Below are 27,762 nucleotides of genomic sequence, written 5' to 3'. Positions count from 1 at the left end.
AAGTCATATTGCTGGGCTATTAGTACCTTAGGAGATTACATCTCACAGTTGTTACCACTGACACGGGTTAAACATTTTATGCTGAAGTTGTGTTGGGCAGAGAACGCATGCAGAGAACACACGCATGTTCAGTTAGCGTTTATCAGCTGAACCACAGTAACTTATCTCTTTCAATTGTATTTCTGTACTCTTTGCCTCTTATCCTTACACTGGGAGCCCTTAAGTGTTAAAGATACGTTCTCCTGAATGAGCCCTAAGCAGGCTGTATTGAGATTGTCTGTATTGAGATCAGACTAGGTTTACTTGCTTCAGAATTTATTTTAGGGAAAAAACTGGTGTTTTCTACAATGTCTTCTCTCTAAACATCTAGGTTGTGTGTTTGTGCGTTGTTTCTGGTAAGAATGATTTTCTAAAATGTGCTACTGAATGGAATTTTCCTTTAGTGACAAGGCTTGAAATATGAGAGCCTTTCTAAGCATCAGAATTCATAGTGTATTCTTTATTTAACTAATAGTGGGGGGAAGCATATGGGGAAGCAGTGCCTCAAAGCAAGTGACATTACATGCCCTCAGTTTCCAGTATCTTTTTTTTTAATTCAGAGGATGTCTAATTCTTGTTAAAACAAACAAAAAAAAAGGGGGGGGGGGAATTTCTCTCATCTAAGCAGACCTATCGTCTGGTAAACGTAGGTAGTTGGGGTAGTTTGACTCCCTCATTGTTGTCTACTAGAAGTTAACAGTAGCTAGCTCACTACTTACTTTATAATTTTCTTTTCTGTCAGATTTGATGGTGGAGTTCATTGTAACACACATGATGAAAGAATTTCCTATGGATCTCTATGTGTAAGTGTCTGTGGGGTGACTCGTCATGATTTCATTTGAAGTTTGAATTTGGGTGGAATTCTAGTCATAGAGCAATCTTCCAGCTGAAATAACACTTTGTGGCTGGTGGGGAGCAGGATAGCTTTTCATGAACTTCCAGCAACTTTTTCTACTTCTAAAATGCTCTGTGTGCCAGAAAATTGAAAGCAAAATTAATTTCCACCTTTCAGACCGATTTCCTATTCTACTTGATCAAATACAAAGAGCTTTTCAATCTGAAAGAAGTTTCATAATATACTTTTACTGCAAGAATCCCTACTTCCAGGAGCTGAATCTTGGTCTAGAAACTGAAAAGACAGATTTGAAAAACCAAGGACGACTGACATGAAGCCTGGAAGGCAGTGTGGGGTGTGGGAGAGAGGTTTAAGCCTGAAATAGCCTGCTAGGCAGCAAGGGGTAACACTTAGCATTGGGGAAAAGGAGAGAAGAGGACAGGGCTACACATGAGCGCTCCATGTGTCCCAGGAGGCCCCTAGAATGCTTTGTTCTGCTTTAGCCTGGAGGGCAGAAATAGGATTTAGGCAGATCATTGGCTTTGCTCTGACTGTTTGTACAGCACTGAATTTCCCCAAGGCTTGAACAGCATTATATTCTGTAGAAGAGATAAAGATACATAGGCTGTTTTCCCTTAAGGTAACTTTTCAGCATGTTCTGATTTTGCCCAGGTAACCCTGCAACTACAGTGCCTTTACAAGGGTTGTACAGTTCAATTATGACTTTGTGAGAAATGTTTTCTAATGACAATTACAGAATTAGTTGTAGTTGGGCGTAGCGCATTGGAATTTCACAAGAAAAGAGTGAAATGCTTGGGCTCAAAAGTAAGGTCACACCTAGAAACCCCATGAGAGTAAAAATAATGAGCAGTAGCAACCATCAGTGGACATCTGTATCCATTCATTTTGGCATGTTTGTGCAGTCTTTTCACTTTACAACTGTCTGAAACCATCCCGTAGCAGACGTGGTTATTGCAGACAAAGTGGGTGTTCTGAATGCACAAATAGTGTCATACTTCTCTGCAATACATTTAAAAGGTGACAATATGAAGCTGCTCAAGGGAGGGCATATTAATTTTGAAAAGAGAAGTCCCAGTTGCTTTGACAAAGGGTGGGTTTTGTCCGTTATCTGTATTATAAATCCTCAGCACAAAGCTGAAAAGCAAAGATGCTCCACCAGGATGGATATCTTCATAGCTAAAGCAGTTTCATGACTAAAGCAATGTGGTTTGTGAGTCTATAGGCTGGTAGCTGGTGCTCTGGCTCTTTAGGCAGGGTACTAGGACTGTTAGGCCCCTCCTTATCCCTTTTCTTCCATGCCTTGCTTTCACCCAGAAAGCTGTATGCTACTCTATACAACCACAAGGTTTCAATGCTGAGATATGTCTGCAGAGTATTTATGCATTAACAGCTTTTGTAATTATAAAGAAATGTTTTAGCCATTGTCAGATTCTCTCTGGTCAGCACCTTAAATAGGGTTTTTTTTGTAGAGGCCAATTTTAGCCTCACAGCCAAGCGAATAGGTGGGTGGAAAGGTGTACTGGGCATTGTCTGGTACCAGTAGCGTGAGAAATAACTGGTCTCTCCCCAGAGCGATTGCTGTTCCTGAGCGGAAGACAGCTGTCTGCATCCCAGCTGGTTTGCTTCCTTTTCTTGGTTGAGTTTATGAGAATCCAATTTGAAATACAGCATTTAATGTGATTCTCAGCTATTTTAAATGGTTTCACCTTTTTTCATCTAAAGTTAGTTTCAGTCCTTAGCCCATTGTGGTATTTTTGGAATCATCTAAGGGTCTGAAAAGAATAATGTATATCTTCTGCATATTATTTCTTAAGGCTTTTTAAAGTGTTATTTTGAACTCTTCACCCCATTTTGAATAACTTCTGTGCAAATTTTTAAACTTGATTTCTCTGTGTTTGTCTGACATGTAGTGTCTTTTCAGAGAGATGTTGATATTATGAGGTAATGTGTTTTTTGAGAAATAAAGATTTGGGGAAAAAGGAATTTTTCCTTTTTTTGAAGTCTTCCTTCTGTTTTTTTCTAAATGTCAATAACTAAAAATAGCTTGGTCTAACAAATTCAAATTTGTGTATATTTTCTTTCTTGTCTTTAATGATAGCTAGTGCTAGAGAATTTACTCATTATATTGCATATTTAGTTCTGATATTACTAGTGAAGAATGTTTGCGCACCTAAGAGTTTGTACAGGATTTGGAGACTTCATAAGCACACTGGCTGTATGTTTCAGAGTTCATAGGTCTATTGCTTGATCATTCCAAAGCTCATACTTAAAATTATTTGTGTAAGGAGACTAGAAAACTTGACAGAAATATCTTTTTTTTTTTTTTTTTTTTTAATACAATTAAACTACATGCCTCAGTCAAACTGAAAATCCTGCAGTTTGTTTGACTTATGATTTCTTTTAGCCTCATCATTGGGGCCAAAGAAACCGAAAAGCTCCATTGTGTCCAGATTTTACAAAATCTGAGCGCAGTATCTCATGTGTATGGAGCCTGCAAGTTAAGTAACTCCTTTTGCAGAGCTTATGAGGCCCTCAGGTAAGGGCGGCAAAGAGTGGAAAGTATTAATTAAATAAAACCAACAAACTTGCATCTCTAATCGGTCCAATCACGTTGAGCTAAAACTGGCATACAGCCCCCTTTCTCTCATCTTGTCTGGTCCTTTCTTGTGGGTGTTGCTTCCCTGTCGGAGCCCAACACCACAAGCCCTGTCCTCCTATGATAGGCTTTGAGTTTGTCTATCTCCCTGCTGCTGATTTCGGAGACATTTCCAGGTTTGATGTAGAATTGCTGGGAAATGCATGTAATTAATCCTTTGCCCTCTCTTTTCCAGACGGTGCATTCAGATTGTGCACAAGCTGCTGTGCTACCAGAAGAAATGCAGAGTGAGGCTTCATTACACCTGGAGGGAGCTCTGGTCAGGTACATTGCATCTGCAGAGACCGTCAAATATGGAAAGCCCAGAGTGGGTGGCTGTCTGATGGCCATGGCTGCTTGTTCCATTGCTACAGGGTTAAACAGCAAGCAGTAATTCTGTTAAAGCATCTTTATTTTGCTTCTTAGTTACTATATGTAAATTACCTCTTTTGGAAAGCCAGGTCATTATCATAATGGTAGCTAATTTACTTTCTTGTCTGGCCACGATCACCATGGTATCCAAGTGTCTTTGTCTTTCTGTTTCATTACCTGAGTTCCTCTTCACCTGATTGCGGAAATGGAGTAATGTTTTATGCAGTAGTGTTTCTCAGATATTTGTGAGTAGAAAGAAGGTAGGCTCTTAGGTAAAGGGAGGTGGACCTTACTTTTTCTTTTTACTGTAAGAGATGGATACACATAAAATAGTGTGCGCAGTTCCTTCTGAAGAGAGCAACCTAGAAATGTCGGGGAGGGGAAGAGAGGCTTTTAAGTGTGGCCTTTGCATTGATAGCCGATAGTCTGGTTCATGCCACTGGTATCCCGAGATAGATAAGCATTATGGGGTTTGTCTTGTTTCTCATAATCTAGTGGATGTAGCTTTTGTAGGACTGTTTTATGATGCCATTGTTGTGTGGGAGGTCTGAGGAAGGGGGTAGCAGAATGGATGATGAAACCTAGCAGGCTTCCTTTGTGGATATGGTGTGTGCTTCTGTTCTTATCTTGCAAGCAGTGAAGTAGCTCAGCTAGGAAAGTACAGTTAATCCCCTAGCTGTTGTGGCTTAAACAAGAGGTTTATGAAAATTCAAGGGAACGTGGCCCTAATTGTGTATTCCTGAAGCTGTGCTTGAGACCTAGGATCAGCAACTTGGCTGGTGTAATGCAACTCCCATCAGAAATCTGAGAGAGGATGACTTTTGAAAAAGGCAGCAATGAGTGGTTTGTGAAGCTGTTCTCAATTAACACTGAGTACTTCCCTTTGGTAGCTTTGCACAGCTGAGTGTAGGTACAGAGAAATGAACCAACAACCTGAGTCACTTTCAGTTATTAAATTTTCGCCTTGTGTGACATGTGGCCCATTCAGACTTCCTAAATTATTCCTGTAGAAGGTGAAGTGGGTGCCCCTAATTAAGGGATTAGTGATTTCTTTTTGGTTGTTTTCTTCAGAACAGAGCCCCTAGAGGCATGGCTGCAGTGCAGTGCCAGTTCAGGAGAAGAGCATGTACAATGTGGATGTCTGTTGTGAATAGAAATTGCCTCTGACAGTGTGTGTGGTATCTTCTCAGCAGTTACCAGTCAGCTGGATCCATTCCTATTTGGCCAGGCTGAGCTGGGTCTTTCCTACAAACTGGCCGTATGGAAGTCTCAAATATAATGCCTTCTGCTTGAAGGTTCTGCTCCACAGTTCAGAGCACACTCTTAGGCATCTTTCAATTCTTAACTTTCCCTATTTTAGGGGGAAAAAATAAAAATCCTTGCTATACACAGAGATTCAGTATCTTGGGATGTTCTTGTGAGCTGTCTCTAATTAGCTGGTGTTTGTATAGTGCTTTGGAAACGTAAAGTGCCTCAGAGGTGTTAAGTACTGCACATGCTTCGAAAGCAAAGCAGTGAAGTAAAAAGAACTTGGATTGGTCAGGTTTCTGATGTACCTGATGTAGCTGAAGAGCTCCATGCTTGCTATGCTGCTGCCTTTGACGTGAAAGAATAGCTATTTTTCTGGTCTTGATCTATCTGACAGATGATTCCAAACCAGAGCACAGAGACTTCTGAATTAATTTCTTTCCTTTAGGTGAGCATATCCCCCTCCGGGCTTTTATTTTGGATCGAAGAATTAGTTATCACTGCTGGATGAACAGCTAAAAGGGAGCAGCTATTCACTGTAAGGTCTGAGATCTCGGGCTGCCCCATGAGGTGTGCTTTACAGAAGGTCTTCAAGCCCACACTTGTCTTCTTGAATGACAAGGTGTGTGATGACTGAAGCAGTGCCCCTCTTGTGCAGCATGGATAATAGCAGTGGAAGCCCCCCAACAGAGCTGAGTGGAACAAAGAAGCTGGTGGGAACTTGTGTAAAGAAGTATTGTAAGAAAGGGGGAGAATTCTAGCTAGTATGTAAAAGGAGGAGAGTTGTTTCAAGCAGAAAATTGAGTGGGAGAAGAAGACAAAGGGAATACTGTGGGGTAGGTAGTCGGTATAGGGTGCGGAGGAACTGAGATAAAGGCTGTAGGTGGCAGCGGTAGCAATGTATGGAGCCTTCTGTTCACTTGCCGATTCTAATGTTAGCTAGTCTCTAATTAAGGAAAGCCACTTGCGTGTCATCTGATGGATAGATGCTCTACCTTTGTGGGTGCTTTGTCTTCAGTATGGAAGGCCAGCAGCATGTTGAGAAAGTTTCTGCATTTCCTTTTTTGATTTTAAGTTGCAATGATTGCAGAGAAAAGCAGTGGAGCCAGGTGTTTGGCATCTCTCAGGACACCTATCAGGCTGTTTGTGCCTGTAATACTTTGTAGTTTTTTGGATATGCCACTATGTGGCACATTGCTTACGTATGATCTTACTTCCGTTGGACTTCCTTTTTCAACATCAGAGCTTGAGGAAGAGCAATTTTGTTACTGAGTCTTTGGCTGTGATCCAGCCTTAGCTTCCCTATTAGATTAATTCTTTCATGTTAGTCAAGGGGCCAGGACCATGGCACTCAATACAGTATAAATCTCTAGCTGTGCTGACCAGATGACCAAGACTGTTTAGCTAACAGAGTGATGCAGGGGTTTGAGAGCTGGAAGGAGGACTGACAGGAAGATCTGTAGATGGCAAAAGTAGTATGCATAAGCTGTCTCTAGCTAAAAGTAGTGTGAAAATAAATACCAGATCGCTAGCAGAGCTTGATACTGGAATATCCTAAAAAGAGTGCTGGAGAGCAAAAAGCAATCGTAATTTGATTAGCCTGTGAAGATGATTGCCAAGCACAGTTACTGATAGCTGGACCAGACATTCAGATCCAGAGATGCCTGTTGATCTTGGTTCCTCTTTAATAGACCTTTTCAGCAAGTTACTAGCCTCAGTTCAGTCATCTGTGATTAGTATATGGCTCTTCCCTTTGAGTGCTGAAGAAAATCTTCAAGTTTTTCTTCCATGACGGTGTACCGTTACTGATGACTAGCCTGGAAATTTGGCCAAGGTCAGAAACCGTAAGTGGATGTGATTGTGTTGACCTGTTCCCTTACAGACATTTTTGCCAACTGGAAATCTCCTGGACTGTTATGCCAGGTACCTTATGCTTTTTAAACACCGATTTATTGAATGTCAAGTGTAAGATACTTTTTAAAGCTGATAAGGAAACTTTACTCAGTAATAACCAGTTCCCTGCTCTCAGAAATAGCATGTTATGCCCAATGTTTTCCTTAAGTTCAGCTTCTTGTCATGTGAAAAATTCATGTCGTATTGATTTTGCTGGTCAGAAAAGTGGGGTTTGGGTTTTAATTGTTGAACTCTAACTAGTTTGTGCAGCACTTGAGTGATGGAAGGTGCTATATATGTTGTTGTTGTCAAGCATGTATAAGCTATGCCAAAAGAGTTTTCATGAGTCATTTAAGCTTTTTATATAAAAAGACCTAATTTCTTCAACTCCTCCCACCTCAAAATTAGTAATGCTTGAGCAATTCACTCTGAGCTTAGGGGGTGCAGGTAACTTCTTTGCAGTTGCTATGGTTTGCTTTAAGCAAAAGCCATGTTTAAAGAAACAGCAAAGTAGTTCTAATATAGACTTGTAATAGCAAGAGTAGATAATAAAAAAATCTTAAATATAATAATGAATAATGGTGAAATAGCTATTTATTAGGGCAACTGAGTGCAAAGTAGGATTAAAAATGAGCTTTGCCATTAGTAAGCGTTGAAGATCAGTTTCCAAATTATTGTAAAGTAAGGGCTACAGTTTTTTATCTTGTAGCTTAGTTAATTTGACAGATGCTGAATGCACTGTTAAAATGAAGGTGCTTCAAATGTGTTGCACTATCAAGAAGTTAGTTTTTCTCCATTTTTATTTTAGGACTATCCAAGCAGACTTTTGTGATGCTACTGGACAAAATATACTTTTTTCCTTTTTTAGACTCCTTGGATCTTTTTGTCAGTTTCTGTGATTATAACATGAGGATAATATTGCTTTCAAAATCTTTTTGGGTGAATACTAAAGAGGTGAAAGGTTCCTCTGTGGAACATTTTAAAATAAAGAAGCAATGGTTTTGGGGGGAGAAAAAACCCCACTTGCAGTATGTATAATGCACTTGCCCTTATAGAATGCATATTTAAGGTGGTATTGTTTAGTCACTTGTGCTTTGCTTTGTTATTTCTGTGGCTGAAATATTGATTACTGATAGTATTTGTACTATTAGTATTTGTATGGCATTTCTGTTTCTCCAGCTGTGGATCAGGTCTGCTTCAGCCCTCTGATTTGTGTTGCTGAACAGATTGAAAATCAGGTGATGTTGCGTCTCCCCTTCATCTCTAATCCCGCTGTCACCGTTACATTCTGCAGCAACTACCTGGCAAGGGAAGCTTGTCTTCTTGCAGCTCTTGTGGAGGCAGGATTCATATACTGGTATACCAGACAGTCTAGTTCACTGGTAAAATGTCTGATCACTAGGTGCCGTGAGAGTTTGAAAGACTGTAGAGCTGCTTGGCCAGTTAGCAAATGACTTAAAGATTTTAGGGAAATTAATTACAGACCTAAAATTTGACCTTCTTACAGACTCACAGAATGTCTTATGTGGCTTTATAAAATGCTACCAAGGTTTAGGATCCAAGAGCGCTGTCTTCTGCATGCCTCTGAAGTCGTAAGAGTTCAGAGGAAGCAGTCGTGGTCCAGCTGATGGTACAGATAAGGCTGCTGTGGTAATTTCTGTACAGTGAATTCTGTAATACAGTAACAAAGAAATATCTTTAAGCTGTGAAGGATGTTGCAAGCATAAGAGAATGGTCTCTTCAGCGCCATATCTTCAAAGGTAACTAATAAAGGTCATATGCAGGGATAGGGTAGAAGGAACAGGAGCTTCTGTGGTAAGTGTAAATCTATGGTGAATACAATGAGGTCTATTTGTCTCTGTTAAAGAGTTCTACTTGAACTTGCTGTTTTGGGAAGAAAAAGAAGTCCTTATGTGAGGCTTGACCTTTCAAATAACCTTCCAGCAGAAATGCTTTCTGACTTCACTGCGCTGCTTGTAAACTGTAAAGAGAACTATAGAACAAATGCTTGAGTTGTAACACTTTTGTAGGTTAACATACTCTACCTAATGCGTGTTTTACCTGGTGCTTACCCGCTCATTTCTCCATGCCTTTTGATAGTGGGAGGTTGGTCCAACTTTTCAAAGCTGCACATTGGAATCTCCACCTGCCTGAGAGCTCCCAGCCATGTGCCGTACGCCGTGCTGGAGATTTGGGGTCTCATGAGTCATTTGAGTACAAGGTGATGCTGGCTTTTTAAAGAGAGCCACCTCACTGAGGAATGAGGCTGGAAGAGTGGGAAGGATGGGCTTCCTCTGCAGTTCCCGTGGTAGTTCAGTGGAGGCATCAGGAATGGAGGGAGGAAGAGGCAAGAACAGTGTCCAGGCTAGTTAAAGGGTGAGCTGCTGGGCAGCTGCAATGGGGAGCTCTGAGCGGATGGGGTGGCTGGGTCTTTGGAGCCAGAGGGGTTCTCAGCATGGGGGGGTGGAGAGCCTAAGATGAATTGGAGATGATAGTGTCTCAGGAGGAATAGGAGGCCCTGGGTATAGGAGGGACTAGGTAGGATGACATCTGGGGTTAGAGGGTTAGGGAGGCTAGGAGGTGTTACCGAATAGAAACTTTGGCTCGGAAATCATTGCATGATTGGAAATCTATTTCAACTATTCAACATTTTTAACTCTCAGGGATGGGATATTTTCCTGTTCTCCTATTTGAATGCCTTCCCAGGACCATTCTTCGGTGTGGGAAAATGAGGAATGAGAGCTAGTGTCTAGCGTAGGTGTGTATCCTGGGTATTTTTTTTTTTTTCCGATGCTTCTTAATGTGTTGTATGCTCAAAAGAGGAAAGGATGTTTTCATCTCAGAATGATGTTTTGACCATTTCAGCTGTGCTTATGACTTCTTAGTCAAGAATTATATGGACAGGCCTTGTTGGTGTGTATCCTGGGTTTTTTTTTTTTTTTTCCGATGCTTCTTAATGTGTTGTATGCTCAAAAGAGGAAAGGATGTTTTCATCTCAGAATGATGTTTTGACCATTTCAGCTGTGCTTATGACTTCTTAGTCAAGAATTATATGGACAGGCCTTCACAGGTCTCATATTAGCACCCTGAGGGCAAGATGCTTAGCTCTAGGATTGCAAAAACCAGTGAGGTCCTTTAGTATTCCAACAAACTGGGTCATTAAGTTGAAGTATTGGAATTAGTGCTTATTTCTAAATGGCTCAGTAAATCAGTATTAAAACTGTGATTAACTTGCATTTTATGCAATGTCTTTGTCTATGGCAACTTACTTCACCTTTATGTGTAGATAGGTGATCGGCAAGCTTTATCTCTGTTGCTTATCTTTGAAATTGAAAGAAAATATATAATATTGGCCAGCTGTTTAATAGGAAGACAAACAGGTTTACAAGCACTTGTACTTGTTGACTCTAGTGGAATTGCTGAGGAGGTGGAGTGGTTCTGAAAATCTGTTGGGAAGAATACAGTTTCTCACACAAACTAAAGTCTGGAACTGTTATGTGCTGTGGAATAGGTAGTGGGAGTTGGCAGCCCTTAGAGCTGCCTGTTTTCTTTACTCATAGGTGCTTGGTTGCATACCTGGTACTGTGTTGGCACCAGCTTGGTACAGGAGTGCAACTGTTAGTCCTGTTAGCTATTTCAGTGAATTTAGGAAATAATTGAAATTTTTATTGAAAGTTTTATAAAATAAATTTCATTTGTAGTTGTGATGTGTGTTGTGGGTTGATATTAATTTATTTATTTAATTTGCACTTCTGGTAGCACTCCACATTGCTCAGAAGAAAACCCCAGTCCCGTCTTACAAAGCTCACGTACAGGCAGAAGGCATGTGAAGTTCAGAAGGAAGACTGCAAACATCTGTTTGTAGTCTTCTGCTGCCATTCTCAATTGGTGGTCCAATTTCACGTTAACCTTTCCACGTCACCTCCTTCAACCAAAGCTAAAACACTTCTGTGGTAAGAGCACAGCCATTTGGTGAAATGTACTTCTTTAGAAGATAGCTTAAGAAATGCAAAAACTCAATGGCTTTCTTATAAAAGAGGATGTTCTAAGTTCCCTGCGTGGGGCATTTTTAGGAAGTATCTGCTTTTACTGAAATCCTTTTTAGTGTTTTGTTACTTAATTCTAGTTACCTTCACTTTATTTTAACATATTTTCAAAATTATGATAAAGAGTTTGGCCCCGGTTGCTGATGGAGAGAAAAAGAATAATACAAGATTTGTGGCTGCTATTGATCACCTGGTAAGATCAGGATGGGAATTCTTCATCAACAGAGCCTTGCTCAGATGAGCACAAAGGGAATTTTGTCATTTAAGTGGACAAAAGTCTAATAACCTTTTGGTCATCCTCCCTCAGCCTGGCAGGTCTCATCCAGATATGTTGCTCTGTCCTGCAAATTACTTTTTAAATAAAGCTAGCTAACACTGGAGAACTTGACTGTGAATCCCTAACAGTTTGCAGATCGCGGTGACCTAGTGGAGACAGTGTGATAATTTCTCCTGGGAAACGGTCCCATTGCTGACGGAAGCGTTACAGCCAGAGCTGTTCACAGCCATTTCTTTGTCCGTACGGAGTGGTTGCAGCATTCAGAATGCAGTGATTTATCCCTGTCCCCTTTTTGTTTTCAAGGAGTAGCACTTGTGGCTCCCTTACTTTGCTGTCTTTCCATGTTCTCACACAATATTTCTGCTCTGTCTCCCGATGCTCCTCCTTTTCTGTTTTAAAACCCCATGCAAAAATCTGCAACCTTAACTCCCAAGACTATGATATAATTAACAGTGTGAACCTGCCCTGTCAGACAGAACAGAACTAAGCTCAATATTTCCCTTTCCTCTAAAGGGGAATCAAGCTTGTGGGTGTGTGCTTTTTTATTTTTAAGAGAAAAGCATATTGTTCATCTGAGCTTTCGCTGAGGCTGGAAAATCTTGTTTCTTTCTTACTGCTTGCTGGATTGCTATCACGCAGCATTGCTCTGGCATCAGCAATCAGCATTTCCATTAAGCTTGCAATTTTCACACCGTTGGCTGCGGTTAGGTGGGAACAGTAAGTACCAGGGATGGGGACTATATAAAGAAAGTAAAGGATTGGAAGTGAAGTGGCCTACTCGACTGATCCTGGGAGCGATGGGTTATGCCAGCGCGTGCTCCAGTCCTCTGGCAAGCTGTTGTTTCTCATTAAGAATACGGGCTGCTTTTATGCTTACACCCTGAGAGTCATGGGGAGAAGAGGGAACAGCTGTAGAGTGCTGAGACGCTGGTGATGGGGAGCCTGCCAGTAGCCGGCTGCTGTCTGCCACGGAGCTTTGGTGGCCGGGAGCAGGAATTTGGCAGTGCCTGTGGCAGCAAGCAGAGAGGCAGCGGTTAGAGGAGCCGTCCAGCCAAGGGAATCGTTATGGCCATGAGCGGGGTGCTCCCTCCTTATTGGAGCAGAGGGAAGGAGCTGAAGCATGTTGAATGGTGATGTTGACAGAGCTTTTATTGCTTCCCCTGCTCCCCTGAGAGGGGACTGCAGCAATGGTGCAACAGTCTTGTTTTCTAGCGCTTTGGCTGATTGACGGGAAGCTGCAAATGCTGTCCCTGAGTAATTGGTTCACTTGTCCAAGGATGCTGGGATAGTTTGTGCCTCGGGGGGTTCTGGTGCATTAGTTTGTAATAGCAATGTAGCTATTTCTCGGACATGCTTTTTATTTCTACTGCTTTATCTGGAAACTACCTCTGTTGGTTCTTTTCTGTCAAACCCTATCTGTAGATATTCATCTCCTGCTGAGTTTGTTTTGATCACTGTTCTGCTGAGCATGTGCCCATGCTGAACGTGGCCAGATCTGCACCCTCTTCACGCTCAGGTCATCTCAGTATCTCGTATTTCAGCCTTTTGCTTCCCTACTTCTGAATTTCTTTTCAGGTATAGCATTATTACAGAGTGATTACTCTGTTCCAGGGTCTCTCCCCCTCCTCAGAACCGCACTGTGGGCTATATGGTTATCCTAGTTTAGCCCTTGTGACTTCCAGTCTGGAACAGGAGAGCGGACTGGTCCGTGGTTATGGTAGTGTTGTGTTGTGTGAGTCTGTTGTTTCCATACTCTCTGCTGTAGTTTCCCTCATGTGAGGGGATCATGCTGAATTTTGGAATCTGGAAGACCATCATGAGAAGGCATTGGTTGGCCTGTTACTTTTCAACAGGCGTTTGAGACAGAATACTGAGCGTAGCTGTGCCACTGGTCTGACCAGGTACAGTCAGAGCTGTTCTCACTGCTCTATTTATGCTTCCAGTGCTGTTTCAGACAGAATGGTGCTGGTTTCTGTTTTATGTTGGAGGAATTGGAGTACAGAAAGAGGAATTGGAAGCGCACAAAGTGCTGCTTCCTAAGGAATATAATCCAGTTTCTTCTCAGATCCAGTCTAAGTGCACTAATCCTTACCAGATCTGGCTCACCATGACTGGTATGGACCTTGCCTTGAGAGCACACGTATCTAAACAGGCTGGCTGTAAAGTGTCTGGGATGGTTACTGTGCTGCTGAAGCACCCGGAGGCAGAGGGTTTCTCCGCAGCAAGGACATTGTTATCAGCCGCCCTGTAGTGCTGTGTGGGTGGGGATCATCCGAAGGGGTTGTGAGTCGAAGCACTGCAAGCAGGACACTGAATACGAATGACCGCTGAAGGTCCCTTCCAGCCCCAAACGTTCTATGATTCTGTGATACAGTGTCGGTACAATGGTAACTTCCAGAGGGAATGGGAAAATCGCTGTTTTTCCCCGTGCGCCCTGAGAGTCGGAGGGTAGAAAATGGGAGGATTTCCATAGAGTACAGGATCCTGTTAGTTGATGTTACACTGCAGCTTCCAGGGAGCCCTCGCATCTCTTCTTCTCCCTTGCTCCTTTGTCGAGGGCCGTTATACGCACCATTAGAAGATTTTTGACCTGTGAGCGCAGCAGATGCAGTGACAGAGGCCTCCATACTGTGCTCAACCCATCCAGGCTCTCACTGATGTGTGTCTCAGGGCTGTTCTCTTCTCCTCTGTTGTGCAATAACACATCAGAGTCTTCTGATGCTCTTGGCAGAGTCTGTGCTACATTCCGACTTGCCCAAGGGACGGTACTACTTCTCCTTTTTTTCGCTTTTCTCTGCTTAACCTACCCGCACACTCCTGTTGCATTGCACGTGATCCAGGCAGTGAACACAGAGACGCTAAATAGAACAAAAACTTTGTGTGAATCCCAAATGTGCTGAGGCTGAATTTACTTCTCTTTGAAACGAGGCTTACAGGGAGAGAAAGTGAGTCTGCTATGGGAGGAGGAGTAGGGGAAGGAGGGAGTGAGGAGCATCTGTCCAGAACAGGAATTATCTCCGTCCTGGTAGAAGAGAGGAGGAGATGCTGGCTGCCCACAGCCTCCTTGCAGAGGATCGGCTCGAGGAAGGGCAGCAAATAGCTGAGCAGGAGTACTGCTGCTCCTCAACAGGCAGGCAGGCCACGGGAGCTGATAAGGGAAAGGGGCCGTCCTCAAAAGCAGCTGGCAGAGCTAAGAACCTCATTCACTGCAGTCATTTCAGTTTAAAAAGCAGGGAGGGTATCTGTAAAAGCTGCTGATGTCACTTTTCATCCTTCGCCTGTAATAATCCCTGGGAGAGAAAATTGCCTAAAAACCAATCCGGATGCTTTACAGCACTTTCATACGCAGCTGATCATACGGCCTCACGTCCAATTTAAGTGTCCACTCCACATGCTTTTCTACTTGGTTTTGAGGCTGTAAACGTAGGTGTTCAAGGCCGCCTTCTCCTCTTGTTGATTTGAGAAGCTTAGCCAAGTGTGCTCAGCTCAGGTCACTGAATGAGGAGCTTGCATGCAAATACTGACGGCTGCTAGTTTAGTTTAGTTACAGCCTCCTGCTACTGACGGCTGCTAGTTTAGTTTAGTTACAGCCTCCTGCTTTTGTTGCTAGAGGAGTTCCAGTGGCCCTATTGCACTGTGAAATTACGGATGTTTTGAGGCTTACCACAGCGGGTGTATTGTGTCCTGGCAAGGGACGCCAAAGACAGGTATCTTCAGAAAAAAAGGCTCTAGAGGCTATTGCAAAAATGGTGCTGCTTTCCAGTTAATGTTGAAATAAGTCTCATGCTGAAACCATCCATCACTGTTAGATCTTGGAGCGTAAATTGGGATAATGTGGCTGAGCCCAAGCAAGGGCCATGGTTCTGTTTGCCTGCGCGGCTGAGAGACTGAGTGGCTCCTCCGTTGGGAACAAGCATGGATAATTTCCTGGCTAGCGTGAGAGGGCAGCCTGCAGATGGGCTGTGAGAGGAGAAATGTGGGTTGCAGCAAGGAAGAAGTGACACGTCTGGTTTGGCTTCAGGCTGCTCAGGAGCAGCAGCAGCAGTGCCGCGATGGAGCCAGGGCGGAGGGGCGTTCAGCCAGTTGGACCTTTGCTCTGAGGGTTTAGTTTGTGTGTGTAATTGTCACTGAAGGGCACTGGGCATAGGAAGCTGGATCTAAAACTCCAGGGCATAGCTGTCCTCATTTGCAGTGTGGGGTCTGCCTTATAAGCAAACTCCAGAGGCACAGGTAGCTATGGATTTAAGGGCTTGTTTTCCACAGCATTCCTGTTCCTTAGAGCTGCCTGAGCAGAGGCTGGTGCAGAACGTGCTGGTGTGGAAAAAGATCGGTTGCTCTTTGAGCGCTGCAACTTTTTTAGGAATGTGTGGTTTCCAGACAGTCGGATAAATTTGTCTGTGCAGTGCACACGGTGACTGCGAACCTGGTGGATTCTGACTCCTGACCAGCTCTGAGCCCAGCAGAGAGTTTCTTCATGTGAAGCATGTCCCTCTCCTTCCTAGTTCTTAGGGAGGGAACAGCACGGATCGGCTGTGAGTGGGCTATGATGCAGTGCGATTCAGGTGTAAAGATTGATTTCAAGGAGCGGTAATCTCTGGCCTTCCTTCAAACTGGAACAGGAAAATTAAACGTGAGCAAATTCGTCACACCAGCTGGAACAAAGGTAGGAGCTGTTGGTGGGGTGGAACAGAGCAACAGCTCTCCTTCAAGTGTTGTCACCAATATACAGCAGTGCAAGTGCTTCAAGGAGGTGTCTGGGAAATACTGCGGTGGGCAGTTGTAGGGTACTCGCTCCTGTCAGTCGGTGAGAGCTTGTGCTCTAGATTACACTTGTTCTTTAAAAAATAGGGTTTGCCCACCACAGGCAGCCTTCATGTTCACTATGTTTGGATGTTCAGTGGCTTCTCGTCGCACTGTGTGACCAGCCTCTGCCAAAGGCCTTTCAGCAGGGTTCTGGTGGGAGAGCAAGAGGCGATGGGATGAACAAGAGGCTTCGTACCACTCGTTACAGAACATCCAGAGCTCTGCTACTCTGCTTTCAGAAGCCCCAAGTGCTGGTAGTTGAACAGCAGCGCCAGGCCACGAGACATGGCTACGTGGGCTTGTGTGGCTGGGAAAGACGTAAAACCATGCTTCTATATGCTAAATAGAGAGGTGGCCTGTAAGCTGCTGTGACAGCGGTGCAGGGCAGCTGCCTTCACTCCGAGGCACTGACTGCGGGAGAGTCCAAGGCACTGACTGCGGGAGAGCCTACTTTTTTGCTGTGGAGGCTCGGTTACCTTGGAAACCTGTTTTTAGCTGGATATCGGCTCAGGTGGAGAGCCCATCTGTACCTGCTACTTCTTTGTTTTGAAACGGCTGTTTTACAGAAAAATATCTGACAGGATTGTTTTCAGCACTGAATTATTGTGGAATCCAGGCTCCACTTTTGGTCCCAGGCGTTAGAGTTGGATGACGAGGTGATGATGGTCTGGGGAGTTCTGTGGCTGGATTGGAAAGGTATTAGTCTACATGCTTCGTGAGGTGGACTGCCGCCATGGAAGGGAGAGGTGCTGCTGCCCATCGTTAAATCCTGGAATAGCTCTGCAAGAGAAATCCCTTGCCGTCTGGAGTTTGCAGAGAACTTCCTTTGTTCTGGTTTGCAGTTCAGCATCCAGCCTCCAGCTCATAGGTGAAACTGAAGTAGCTTCTGTCTGTGATGAACAAATACCCTCACTAGGACTGTAGGCTTCCCTTTTGGGGGGCATATAGACACTTTTGACCCTCCCAATGAACTTCTAGTAGTTGCAGGGATGTATTCAGAATCTTCTTTAATTCCAGAAAAAACCAGAATTTTGTTTAATTCCAAATCTTACCAGTCTCTCCACATCTGGCTTTTTACTGTAGGTTTTTTGGTTTTACTTTTGCTGAATACTCTGTAATCCTGAAGAGGGGGAGGGTATCTAAATTTTGCCCTTACCTCATTCCTGTTCCCTGTGTTTTATCTACTCTTATTTCATAGCCTGTACCTTTGAGCTGAGGTGAATGGTCTGCTCTATATCTGCTATGGGGTTCTCCCCAACTAGAGTTAGTTTTCTTGCAGGTTACTGGGTAGCATGTAACAGGGGGAAGAACAGATTAATAAATTCTGCGTGAACCCACAACAAATCAGAGTAAGCCTGGCTTTACTCTGTTAGATGCTGTTACCAATTAGTAGGTAATTAAAAACCTTTTTAAAAAATGTGTATAACATTTCCAGCTTGACTTTGCAGGCCATCTAATTCAGATGTTTTAAGTCTTGAAATTGCTGACTTCAGAGCAGAGAGAATACATTATGGGTCTGTTCTAGGCAGGCATCAGCTTTCAGCCCTGAGCAGCTATAATGCAGAAGAAAACAGCTTTATTTTTTTTCTAATTTTCAAGAACTAGAAACAACAAGATAAAGAACATTTCATTTTATTCAAGTGTATGGAATACAGTTGTTTATTGTAAAGTCTGTTTGATTAAAGCTCTTTTAGCCAACCTTTTTGTTAATTCCCACTATCGCTAACTGATTTGGGGTGGGTACAGCAGGAGCTTTTGTTGTTTTCTTAAGACAAGCGTGAACCAGATCTGTAGTCCTTACTGCACAGCCCTGCATAACTGACACAATAAAGTGCTATATCCTTCCTTGTGCCATTGCAGCAGCATTGACACAGAGCTACAGAAAAACTATGCCGTGGTTTTTTTTGTTATTTTTTTGCTACTGTTTTTTTTAACTGCGTGTATCAACAAGAATGACAGTTTGGGGCTGACTACATATACATCATGTTGGTGATGTATGAAGCGAAAATGAAGACAGTGGGATTCTCCAACCCCAAGGCTCATGTCAGGATCTGGCAGATGAAAAAATCTCCTGTGAATTGACTAAACTAACAAGAGACTTAGCTTGAGCAGGTTTGATTGGGAAGTCAGTGAAGGAGAGTAAATGTGGGGCAGTAAAATAGCTGTCACTTACCTGTCCAGCGCAGTATTTTAGCCGCAAAAAAAGAAAAAACCAAACAACCCACATGTAAATTGATATATTTCTGAGAGGTGAGCAGCTGGCATTTAGGTTAGTTTATACTAATGCATCTGTACTCGCGTGAGTTGTTGATAATGTCTTTGCTTTTAATTTTATTTAAAAAATACATACTATTTTCTCCTAGCTTTGATCAACTTGTTGAAGTTCCTCATGTCTAATGAGACTGTGTTGCTGGCCAAGCACAACATCTTCACCCTTGCTCTTATGGTGAGTACAGACATAGCAAATCCTCTTATTTTAAACAACTTAATCTTGAATAAATCTTAGGAAAGAATCTGGGATTTCCGGCCTAGTAAGGAGGTGCCAGAACAAGTCCACAAAACTGAGGTATATCATTGTGGTTGGTTTTGCGAGATGTTTGGAAAGGGCAGTGCTTGGACTCACTTGTAGGGTCTGCTCATTGAAATAAACCAGTCTATGTGAGGAAAGGCTTAGTTTAATTTTCCACATTCAGTAATGCCCAGATTCTTGTTCTGTGGACCTTCGTATACAAAATAATAGAAATCTGTTTTCCTGGCCTCAAATACGATGGTATTTAGGCTTCTTGTCTGTCTCTTCTGTACTATAAGGAAAATAATAGATAAAGCAATGAAGTAACGTAATATTGTGTAATGCAACTGAGAGTTCTTTGAAGGTTTTGATTGTAGTTTGTATTGTTTCTGTTGCAGAGTAGATTTTGTGTAAATAATCCTGTTGTAACTTCTTTTCACTTCCTTCTGTAGGTTGTGAACTTGTTCAACATGTTCATCACTTACGGAGACACCTTCCTCCCCACTCCCAGCAGCTATGATGAGCTGTATTATGAAATCATTCGGATGCATCAGAATTTTGACAACCTTTATTCTATGGGTGAGTACCCCTTGACTGGTCAGGAATACTGTTGACTAGAAGTGAGGGTGGTGGCAGAGGGATGTTTGTGTCAGGTGGTTTCTGTCTACCTGCTGCTGCTGTGTGTCTTGGTGAGCAGAGGTGTTTTGTGTACTAGGACACGTTTGGTAGATTAATTGAGAGAGGGATAAATTTGTTAAAGGGATACATTTTATTTTTTTTTAGTCAGAAAAAAAGAGGAACAGACCCATTGCCTCTCTAGCAGCCACTGACTGTGGTTGGAAATATAAATTTGTTAGCACAACTAGGTACGTTGTATTTCATGCATCTTCGTGTGGTTTGCACGTATCACATTTGACAGTTTCAAGTCAGAGCACAGGTACGTGCTGCAGAACCAGCCAGCACAGAGGAACAGCTCAGTGCAGACAAGAATTTGGAAAAGAATTTGAGAAACTTAGAACAAGAAGCTTGCTGTGCTAGACAAATGACATCCACTGCACTCATTGCCAAAACAAACCAAGAAAACAGCCCTCAGAAACCTGCTTGCAATGACAAGCGAATCGCTGGACTGAAGAATGTGCCTACTGGCAAAACAGGGAGAAGCTGCCAACCTTCAAAGAGAGAGAGGCATGCTGGAATGCCACCGAGTGACACCCGGCAGGGAAGAGGAACAAAGGAGAGCAAGGAATGCATGGAGGCATAATCAGCCAGCATATACACAGGAGCCAAGGGTAGCTGCCGCAGCGCTGGTGTAGTACCTGCGTGCTTGAAGCTGTGAAGAAAAGAATGTAGCCATGTTCTTTGTTTGCTTTGTTCTAGAAGGACGTTTCCTCCCTTCGCCCCCTGCTCCCTTCTCAGCGTGATCACCCAGTGAATAACAGGGGTTAATATAAGCATATAAAGGGAGTTAAAGGGCAGTGGGAGAGAGACAGTTGGCCACAGTGCTATTTTGACATGGGAGAGAACCATCCTCATCTAAATAAAAGTAGCCGAATACTCTCCACAATTGCAAGCAAAAATGAACCGCCCTTTTGTACAAACTTCCCACAGTTTTCATCCATTGTATAAGGGATCACTTGGCCATTTTGTCCCCTCTGAGCACATAAGGTTTTTTGCTAACCCATTTCCTACTCCCACGAATTGCAGCTAGTAAGATGAGGTGCTTTTACTAGTCAGTGATTTTTCAAACCTGTCCCCTGTGGAAGCTGAAGGAAAGTGGAATGGAAGAGTAATGCACTCAAATACTCACTTGGCTGGGCTGCAATAGGCACGTCTGGCCTCTTGAAACAATTTGTTTGTCACATGAATGTTTTCCATCCTGCTACTCGGAGCAAACCCCTTTGAATTAATGTTGTAGATGCCTGAATGGAAACTCTCTCTGAATATATTACTTCAGATATTCAAGTATAGTACCTACTGTTTGACAAAATAATGTTGCTCAGAGCTGGCATCTTTTTTCTGCAGGTGACATGCAATGGTAGCGCTAGGAAGTGAGAAGGTAGTACTGTCTGATGTTGATCAAAGCCACAGTTTAACCAGGTGTCCTGACAGCTTCCCTTGGCTTGTCAGTCCATCTCACTGGGACTGCAGTCACCCTTCTGTCCCTTAGCCCTGGGACATTCGTTAGCACAGATGAGAAAGCTACTTTATCCCTTAGTTTTCCTGTTAATGTGGCTGAAACTTTCTGCGTTGGGAGTGGAGGTGGAATCTAGTTGCCTTGGGTTTTATGTATTTATTTTTCTTGTCCTGAATCTGAACTTTATCCATATCTGGAGGACTGAAAGCTTCTCTTGTGCAATAATAAGCATGAGTATGCAGCCACTGTGCTTATGGATTCACCTGTAGCATCTGTGTTACTAGATGATCCTAAATTCTGGTGACATGCTGTTCCTTCACTTCTAAGTTGGAGTTGAAACTTTCTTGTGGAAGCTATTCTCCAGGAAACACTGTATATACAAATTCATAGAAAATTCCCTTCTAGTCAGGCAGTAATGAAAATTAATCCGAAAATGTGCTACAGGATCTGTTATTATTTTGGTACTTCCCAAGAGACGTGCAGGTAACTGCCACCATAGAAACGCTACAGATTCTGACGTAAATAAATATTTTGAGTGCTCTAGCAGAAAAGAATTTGATTTCCTAGAAGTTCTTCCTGTCGCAGAATGTTTTCAGATCTGCTCCCAAGTCTGTCAGAGACCATCTGTGCAACAGAACAACGCCCTCATTCCTACAGGGAGTGTTTTTCCCTAGGCTGGTGTGTAATACCTCTCTGCAATTCCAGATAAACAGGCAGGTAAAGAATCCATCACTGCTGGGTTGGGTTTAAATCACAGGATGTAGTCCAGCTCAGATGGTACCTTGAATAAATAGGAGCTGAAGGAGAATAGCAGAATAAATGGTGTCATAGACCTGGGATGCTGTCCTGTTTCAGGGGGAAATCTTCTATCCCCTCTGCTTCCTGTCTCCCAGTCATTATCTCATTCTGCTCACCTCTTCCATGTTCCTTATGTTTCTTAGATGGGCTTTGAAGGGAACTTCTGCCCCGGATCACAGATTGTCTCAAAGATGACCTTTATTTTTATGTGGTTCCTGGACTGCCATCTCACTAAAGCAGATTTTTTTTTTTTTTTTTTTTGACATTTTGGGTTAGAAAATTGCCTGTTCTGTGCTAGTGCTGTTAACTGCTTTTTCCTTTCAGTTCTAAGGCTTTCTACCAATGCTGGTCAATGGAAAGAGCCTGCAAGCAAGGTGACCCATGCATTAGTCAATATTAGGTAAGGAGTAGAAGTTAATAACCATTTTAGAGATTCTTGCATCTTGCGTAACTGCATTTTTATCATGACACTTTCACATTTGTTGTATTGAATTTGGTTTTGAATTTATTCTCTTTGTTGGGCTAAATTGCTGCTCTAAACAGGGCCCACTGGGATAAAGAGAGGATCACCAGGGTTTGATTGTCCTCTTTCTAATAATTCTCTTGGCTCTTCTGTAGACTGAGTGCTTTCAAAGCATGGCACAAGCTGTAATGAATTAATCGTCACAGCATTCTTGGGAGAAGTTATACAGTCGGGAACAGTGCTGTGCTGGCAGAGCAATTGTGGACCTAATGGATTTCTGTTGCGTGATTCTATTGCAATTCTATGAAGCTACTATAAGCCAGCTGTAATAAGCAGATTCGAGGCCTCTTTTACCATTGCAACCTTTTTGTGTGTGTTTAAAACTGATTATTTTAAGGACATTTCAGTGTTCTCTTAACCTCTTCCTCCTGTTCAAGGGCAGAAGTTATGTTCTACTTGTAAGGCTAAGGAACATCTGGGGGTGCTTTTGTGCTGTATTCCTTCACGAGAGCAGTAGTTTTCTTTTCCTGGCTTCTGAAGCAGCAAGTACTGACCAAGCTGGGTACTGGGCAAAAAGCTCATGGATCTGATTGATTGAAAAATGGAAGAATGTTGAGAGAGAGAATTTACTGCTTACCTCTGGGTTGTAAACAAGCCATAAAAGATACGAGTATTTACACTGAAAAAATATCTGTCCATCACTTCCCTGGTCACCCCAGACGCTTGGTGTCTATGCAACACCAAGTAGCTCAGTACTGCACTTGTCATTTTCCTCACTACAAAAAGAGATTGTGTAGGACAGACTCTCCAAGGGTATCTTTCAAGTCAATATACATCTTACGTGTCTGTAAACCACCTTAAAGGTTCCCTTAGTAAGTCTGTAAGCTTAATAACATCACGTAAGGTTCCAGAAGATTTATTTTGCTACTATCCTTATTTTTATTTTTTTGTAAATGGACATAAATGAATGTTTGTGGGCAGATAATGCATTCGGATTGAGGCAGCAGAACAGATAGCTGTTGGCAAATTAATGTCATTTAAAGTGACAAAAAGCGTCTGCCCTGGGAATGCTCTGTATACCCAGGGACAGCAGTCTAAACTGGGAAAAGGTTAAAAAAAGCAAGTGGTTGCAGCAGGTTTGTGCTCACCTCTGGTTTGTGCAACCAGGATTTTGCATTGGCTCATTTCCTGTTGGCTTCACAGCTGCTTCTGTAAAGATCGGCATGCAGCTGAGACAAGGTACCACCAAAAAACTGGCACCCTGATACCCTTCCCTGCGCAGCCTCTATCAGACACGTTCAGTGCACGGTGCTGTCTGGGAGCCGTGAAACCTCTGACGTGTTTCTCTGTCAGGCTGTCGGTAGCTTTCCCCTGCTGCGCCAGGCTGCTCGTGTGTGTTGAAATGTCCTGTGGTCTTTCACTAGCTCTAGAAGTTTTTGTGAATGACTTTCATGGCTTTTCACTCAGTGAAATTAGGCAAGGTCTACATTAGAGATGATTCAAGCCCTGGAAAGAGATTAGACTTTGGAGAAGTTTGTCTGACTTAGCCCATTTCCTGTTTCTTAAAAAAAAGTGAGGGGGTGGGTATTTCATCTACTTGTTTGGTTTTTTTCTTGTCCTATAAATATTACATTTGAAAGGTTCTTTAACCGCATAGATTTTGGAGCAGCCAGTTGTTGGAAGGTGAAGAAATCCAAAGGTACCGTGCTTTTGTGAAGGTGACTGAAACATCACACTGTCAAAGCGGTGACAAGGACTTTTTTGAGAGAAGATACTTTCTAAAGTTTAAAAAGACTTGTCTCAGTATAGGGAAAAGGGATAAAGTGAAGGGCCTGTGGTAATGTAATACTCCTTTTTGGCCTGAAGACTGAATTTAGGTGTTTGAAAGTTGCAGATCATGCAGCAGAAGGATGAGAGGATAATTCTTTGAGGAATGCCTCAAGCCTTCCAGGGCCTGAAGCTTTCTGCAGTCTGTTGGGAAAGACCATTCTGTCCTGGTCTGTTGGCTGTCTCACTTCTGCAGCAAGGTCTGTAGGAAGACCCTTAATACTAGGACCACGTGTCTTCTTCTGCTGTTGGACCAGGAGTGCCAAGTGGAGCCCTGTGCACACACGCCAAGTCACCAATGGGAAACAGGGAGAGGGGACGCTTGAGGAGAATAAACCCCTTAGTTCTGTCAGGTTGATGGCTTTATTAGAGAAACACAGTATGTTAATGAATGACAATATTTTCATGAGGTTTGATTATCTTATGCGTTGGTAAGGACGTGCTGGTTTGAAGCTGGCTTAGCTCCCCATTGCTGGGCTGCCTGTTTGTGCCCCTTTGGTTTCCCCTTAGAGTGGTCTTGGTGTACGGTTTCTTATTTGGATGCCTTTGCCAAGACGGAATGAGTTTAGAGAAATCCTCCTCACGCTGGACTTTCCCCTCAGCTTGTTCCATCATTCTGGAAAGTTTTTATGAGCAATGATTACTTGCTTTTTGCTGTAACAGTGCAGCGCAAAGTCACCTTTTGATTTATATTTTCATCTCATTACAAAAACTGTTTAAAAATAAATATTGTCATTTCCTTATCCTAAGGCTTTTGGTGGGAAAGATTACAAATGTAAAAACATCTGTGCCTGCATGCATGCGGTGGGCTTTAGCAAGCGTCTTAGATCCTCGTGTACGATCTTACTTGTATTTCTGCCAGGAGAGGAGTGGTGAGTTGTTTACAACTTTTCAAGGGTGCGATGCATTTGTGTTACAGGAGTAACTGCTGGGGAGACACAAAACAGTCCTGCTTGTACCCCACTGTGCTGGGTTGGCGAGGTCATCTGATTAATTGCTTTAATACAGAGCCAGGATGAGTAATACCTAGAGAATCTTTGCTATGGTTTTGTTTAAACTCAGCTTGCAGAGAGAGATCCCACTTTGTGGATACTATTATGGTATGAACTGCACTTTTTAGTTGGACCCTGTTCTCCACTAGGCAGTCTGACTGGGTTTTGTTGCTGCTGATTATCTAATTTTTCTAGTCCTTACTCCAGTGCAAAGAGCAGTCCCGAATGTTCTTTCTGAGTATTGAGAGACGAGGAGGCTATTCGTGCCTTCTCTCCATACCTCTCCTTTTTACAGACAATTCATCATTTCTGTCCAACCTAAAGAAAATGAAAATTTGAAGATGACAGAGTTATAATAATAGCTGTATCTGGCTGAAATCTTACATACCGTACTGGAACGAGCAATCCCTATTGCTGACCTATCCCATAGTAGTGGTTATAACTTCTATCTGTGGATTTGTCTCTGTGGTTTACATAAATAATTGAGACATGATGGACTGCAAGATATAGCTGCAGTGCTGGTGGGGTTGAAATAAGAAGCTGCAGCAGTTAGTGGTTTGAAAACTCACCTTCTCACCTATGAGGAAATAAGCACATTTTGAGACAAGTGATTTTTTTTAAGCTAATGAGCCTCTTTAAGATAACATTGTGCAGGTTTGCATTTAATGAGAGTTTTATTAACGCAGGGTTCAAAGGGGCATCTTCTGATTGCTTACTCAGTGAGGAAGGTGGCAGCTGAATCCCTGTATTCTTTTAATAGACTTTCTCCTGATCAGGATTTTTTCAAGGTGAATAAATAGATTAACTCAATGATTAATAGACTGAATTTCCCCATTGTCTGAAATTCAGTCCCATCATCATTTTAAAAGTAATTTTATTTTTCTCACTGAAACACTTTTAACAGGCAGAGAGTAAGCTTGTAGTGTGGAGCTAGGTGATAGGATTTTTATTTTTTTTTTAAAGGTGTTTTATGTGCTATTGTGGCATACACTGCAATCCTTGCTTGGGTGCTTTCATTCACTCTTCCATCTTGCAGCTCCTTTTGTTCCACATGAGCCACCCTGCGTGGTATTCTTTCCTTGTACAGGAGGTGCTCCTTCTCCCAAGGCTGCTTTTGGGGTTGTAAAAAAGAGATTGAGGATTTGGGAGGAGTGCTTAAAGCATCTCATGGATGTGTATAAAAGGGTTATGCTTGCTGCCAGACTGGGCAGGAGCACTCTGAAGGAACATTTACAATTTTACTTAGGTGAAAGGCAGCCAAATTGGGCTGTGCTTGTTTGTCGTAGGATACCTGGCATCCCTGCTCTGAAGCTATAGCTCGTGTTAAATTACCAGCACTCCATAGAACTGCACTTACTGAAAACCTTGACAGAGGAGGAGGCTACGCTTAGGTATTTGTTAGAAAGTGAGCGGCTGCAAGCAGTCCACGTCCTATCTTCAGCATTGCTCCCTTTTAGCATCTGCTCATGGGGAGAGAAGAGCTAAATGCTGCTGACCTAGTCATGTTGTAATGGATGGCTGTAGCTTTTATGCAGGATACATGAAAGGGGACCTGCTGATAGGTAAGTGCTTCTGTATAGAGTGGAGGTCTATGGATTACAGTCAGCTGAGACTGTGTAAAAAAATATATATTTATATCTTATATACACACACATTTCCCTCCTTCCCTCTCCCTCTCTGTACAGACATAATGGACACACACATGTGTTTCTTGCCAATATGAGTAAAAGAATGAAAAAGGGAGGGCAAGCTTAAAGCCTGTTTATGAAAAGAAATGGTCAAGAAAATCTATGTGCATATAAATAAAACATGGATATCTGTGTATATTACATGTATATGCACATATATGAATGTATGTATCCATATATGCGTATCTGTGTATATATAAATACATATACATATTTGCACACATGCATATACTCATATATATGTATATGTTGTCAATATAAATATATATAAAACACACACACAAACATCTTGCCTTTGACAGTGGGCTAATCTAAAGCCGTAATTTCCAGGCTGAAAAAACCGAAGACACTTGCTCATTTCCAACTTTTCTGAGGTGAAGCACCAGTGTTGGCTAAGGGTGCTGGGATGTTACCCATTTTGGCAGTCGCTGCCAGCAGCAGCGCTGCACTGGCTGCGTACATCCCGCGGGACTGACGGACCGTGCAGGACTGATGGACCGCGCAGGACTGCTGGGCTGGGGCTGGCAGGTGCTGAGCCATGCAGGTTAGCCCGGAGTGATCTGGAGTTCCTTCCCTATGATTCTTAAACCCGCTTGTGAGGGCTACCACTGGTGGAATAACAACTCCATTGACTTGTTCACTGAGCTGTGTTTAATGGTAATGACCTCTGACATGCTGTCGCTGCTAATCAGCCTGGCTCAGCTCAGCTCAGAAGCTCATACAGGACAGTCAACAATTACTTTTTTAATTTAAAAAGGCAACAAAACCGAAGGAGAAACTGATAAATGTATTTTATTGGTACTTTAAAAGCCTAACATAATTTTGCCAAGATTAATGATCGAATTGTTACTACAGTGCTGTAAGAATGCTTCCAAGCTTTATGCACGTACGCTATTTGAAGAATTAGTTCATCTTGGTTTTCAGGTGGTAGCCTGAAAAAATTATGATGCTGAAAAAATGAAAGTGGATTCTAGATGAGGATTCTGGTGCGGTTCCAGATCTTTTCTAGTGACCTGTAATCACTTCACTCCTCACTGAAGGAGCGAAGTTAGGAGACCCTTCTTGTCATTCCACGCGTTTCTTCTTGCATGCTTTTCTTGTTATGCAGGGACTCTGGCACAGCAGAAAAGTTCCTGAAATACCACGGTGGTTATAGCGGAGCTTGGTTACTCCGAGTTCATC

General features: G+C 42.7%; 1 protein-coding gene across 6 annotated transcripts in view; it reads left to right on the top strand.

Moving 5' to 3' along the window:
• Window positions 1-27,762, top strand: part of ARMH3 (armadillo like helical domain containing 3) — a 129,238-nt gene that overhangs the window by 37,525 nt on the left and 63,951 nt on the right. For 5 of the 6 annotated variants that reach the window (XM_009638086.2, XM_035893661.1, XM_035893658.1 and 2 more), the window contains 5 exons: window positions 782-842; window positions 3,727-3,815; window positions 18,533-18,615; window positions 19,131-19,257; window positions 21,935-22,010. In XM_009638086.2, coding sequence (XP_009636381.1) covers window positions 782-842; window positions 3,727-3,815; window positions 18,533-18,615; window positions 19,131-19,257; window positions 21,935-22,010 — 436 coding nt within the window. Of the gene's footprint in view, window positions 1-781; window positions 843-3,726; window positions 3,816-18,532; window positions 18,616-19,130; window positions 19,258-19,461; window positions 19,545-21,934; window positions 22,011-27,762 lie in introns of those variants that run through there. The other variant, XM_035893663.1, reaches the window with a different exon arrangement.

The sequence above is a fragment of the Egretta garzetta genome, unplaced genomic scaffold, assembly GCF_000687185.1.
Source record: "Egretta garzetta isolate BGI_Z169 unplaced genomic scaffold, ASM68718v1 scaffold135, whole genome shotgun sequence".
Taxonomy (NCBI): Eukaryota; Metazoa; Chordata; class Aves; order Pelecaniformes; family Ardeidae; genus Egretta; species Egretta garzetta.
This window is presented reverse-complemented; position numbering and strand designations above follow the sequence as displayed.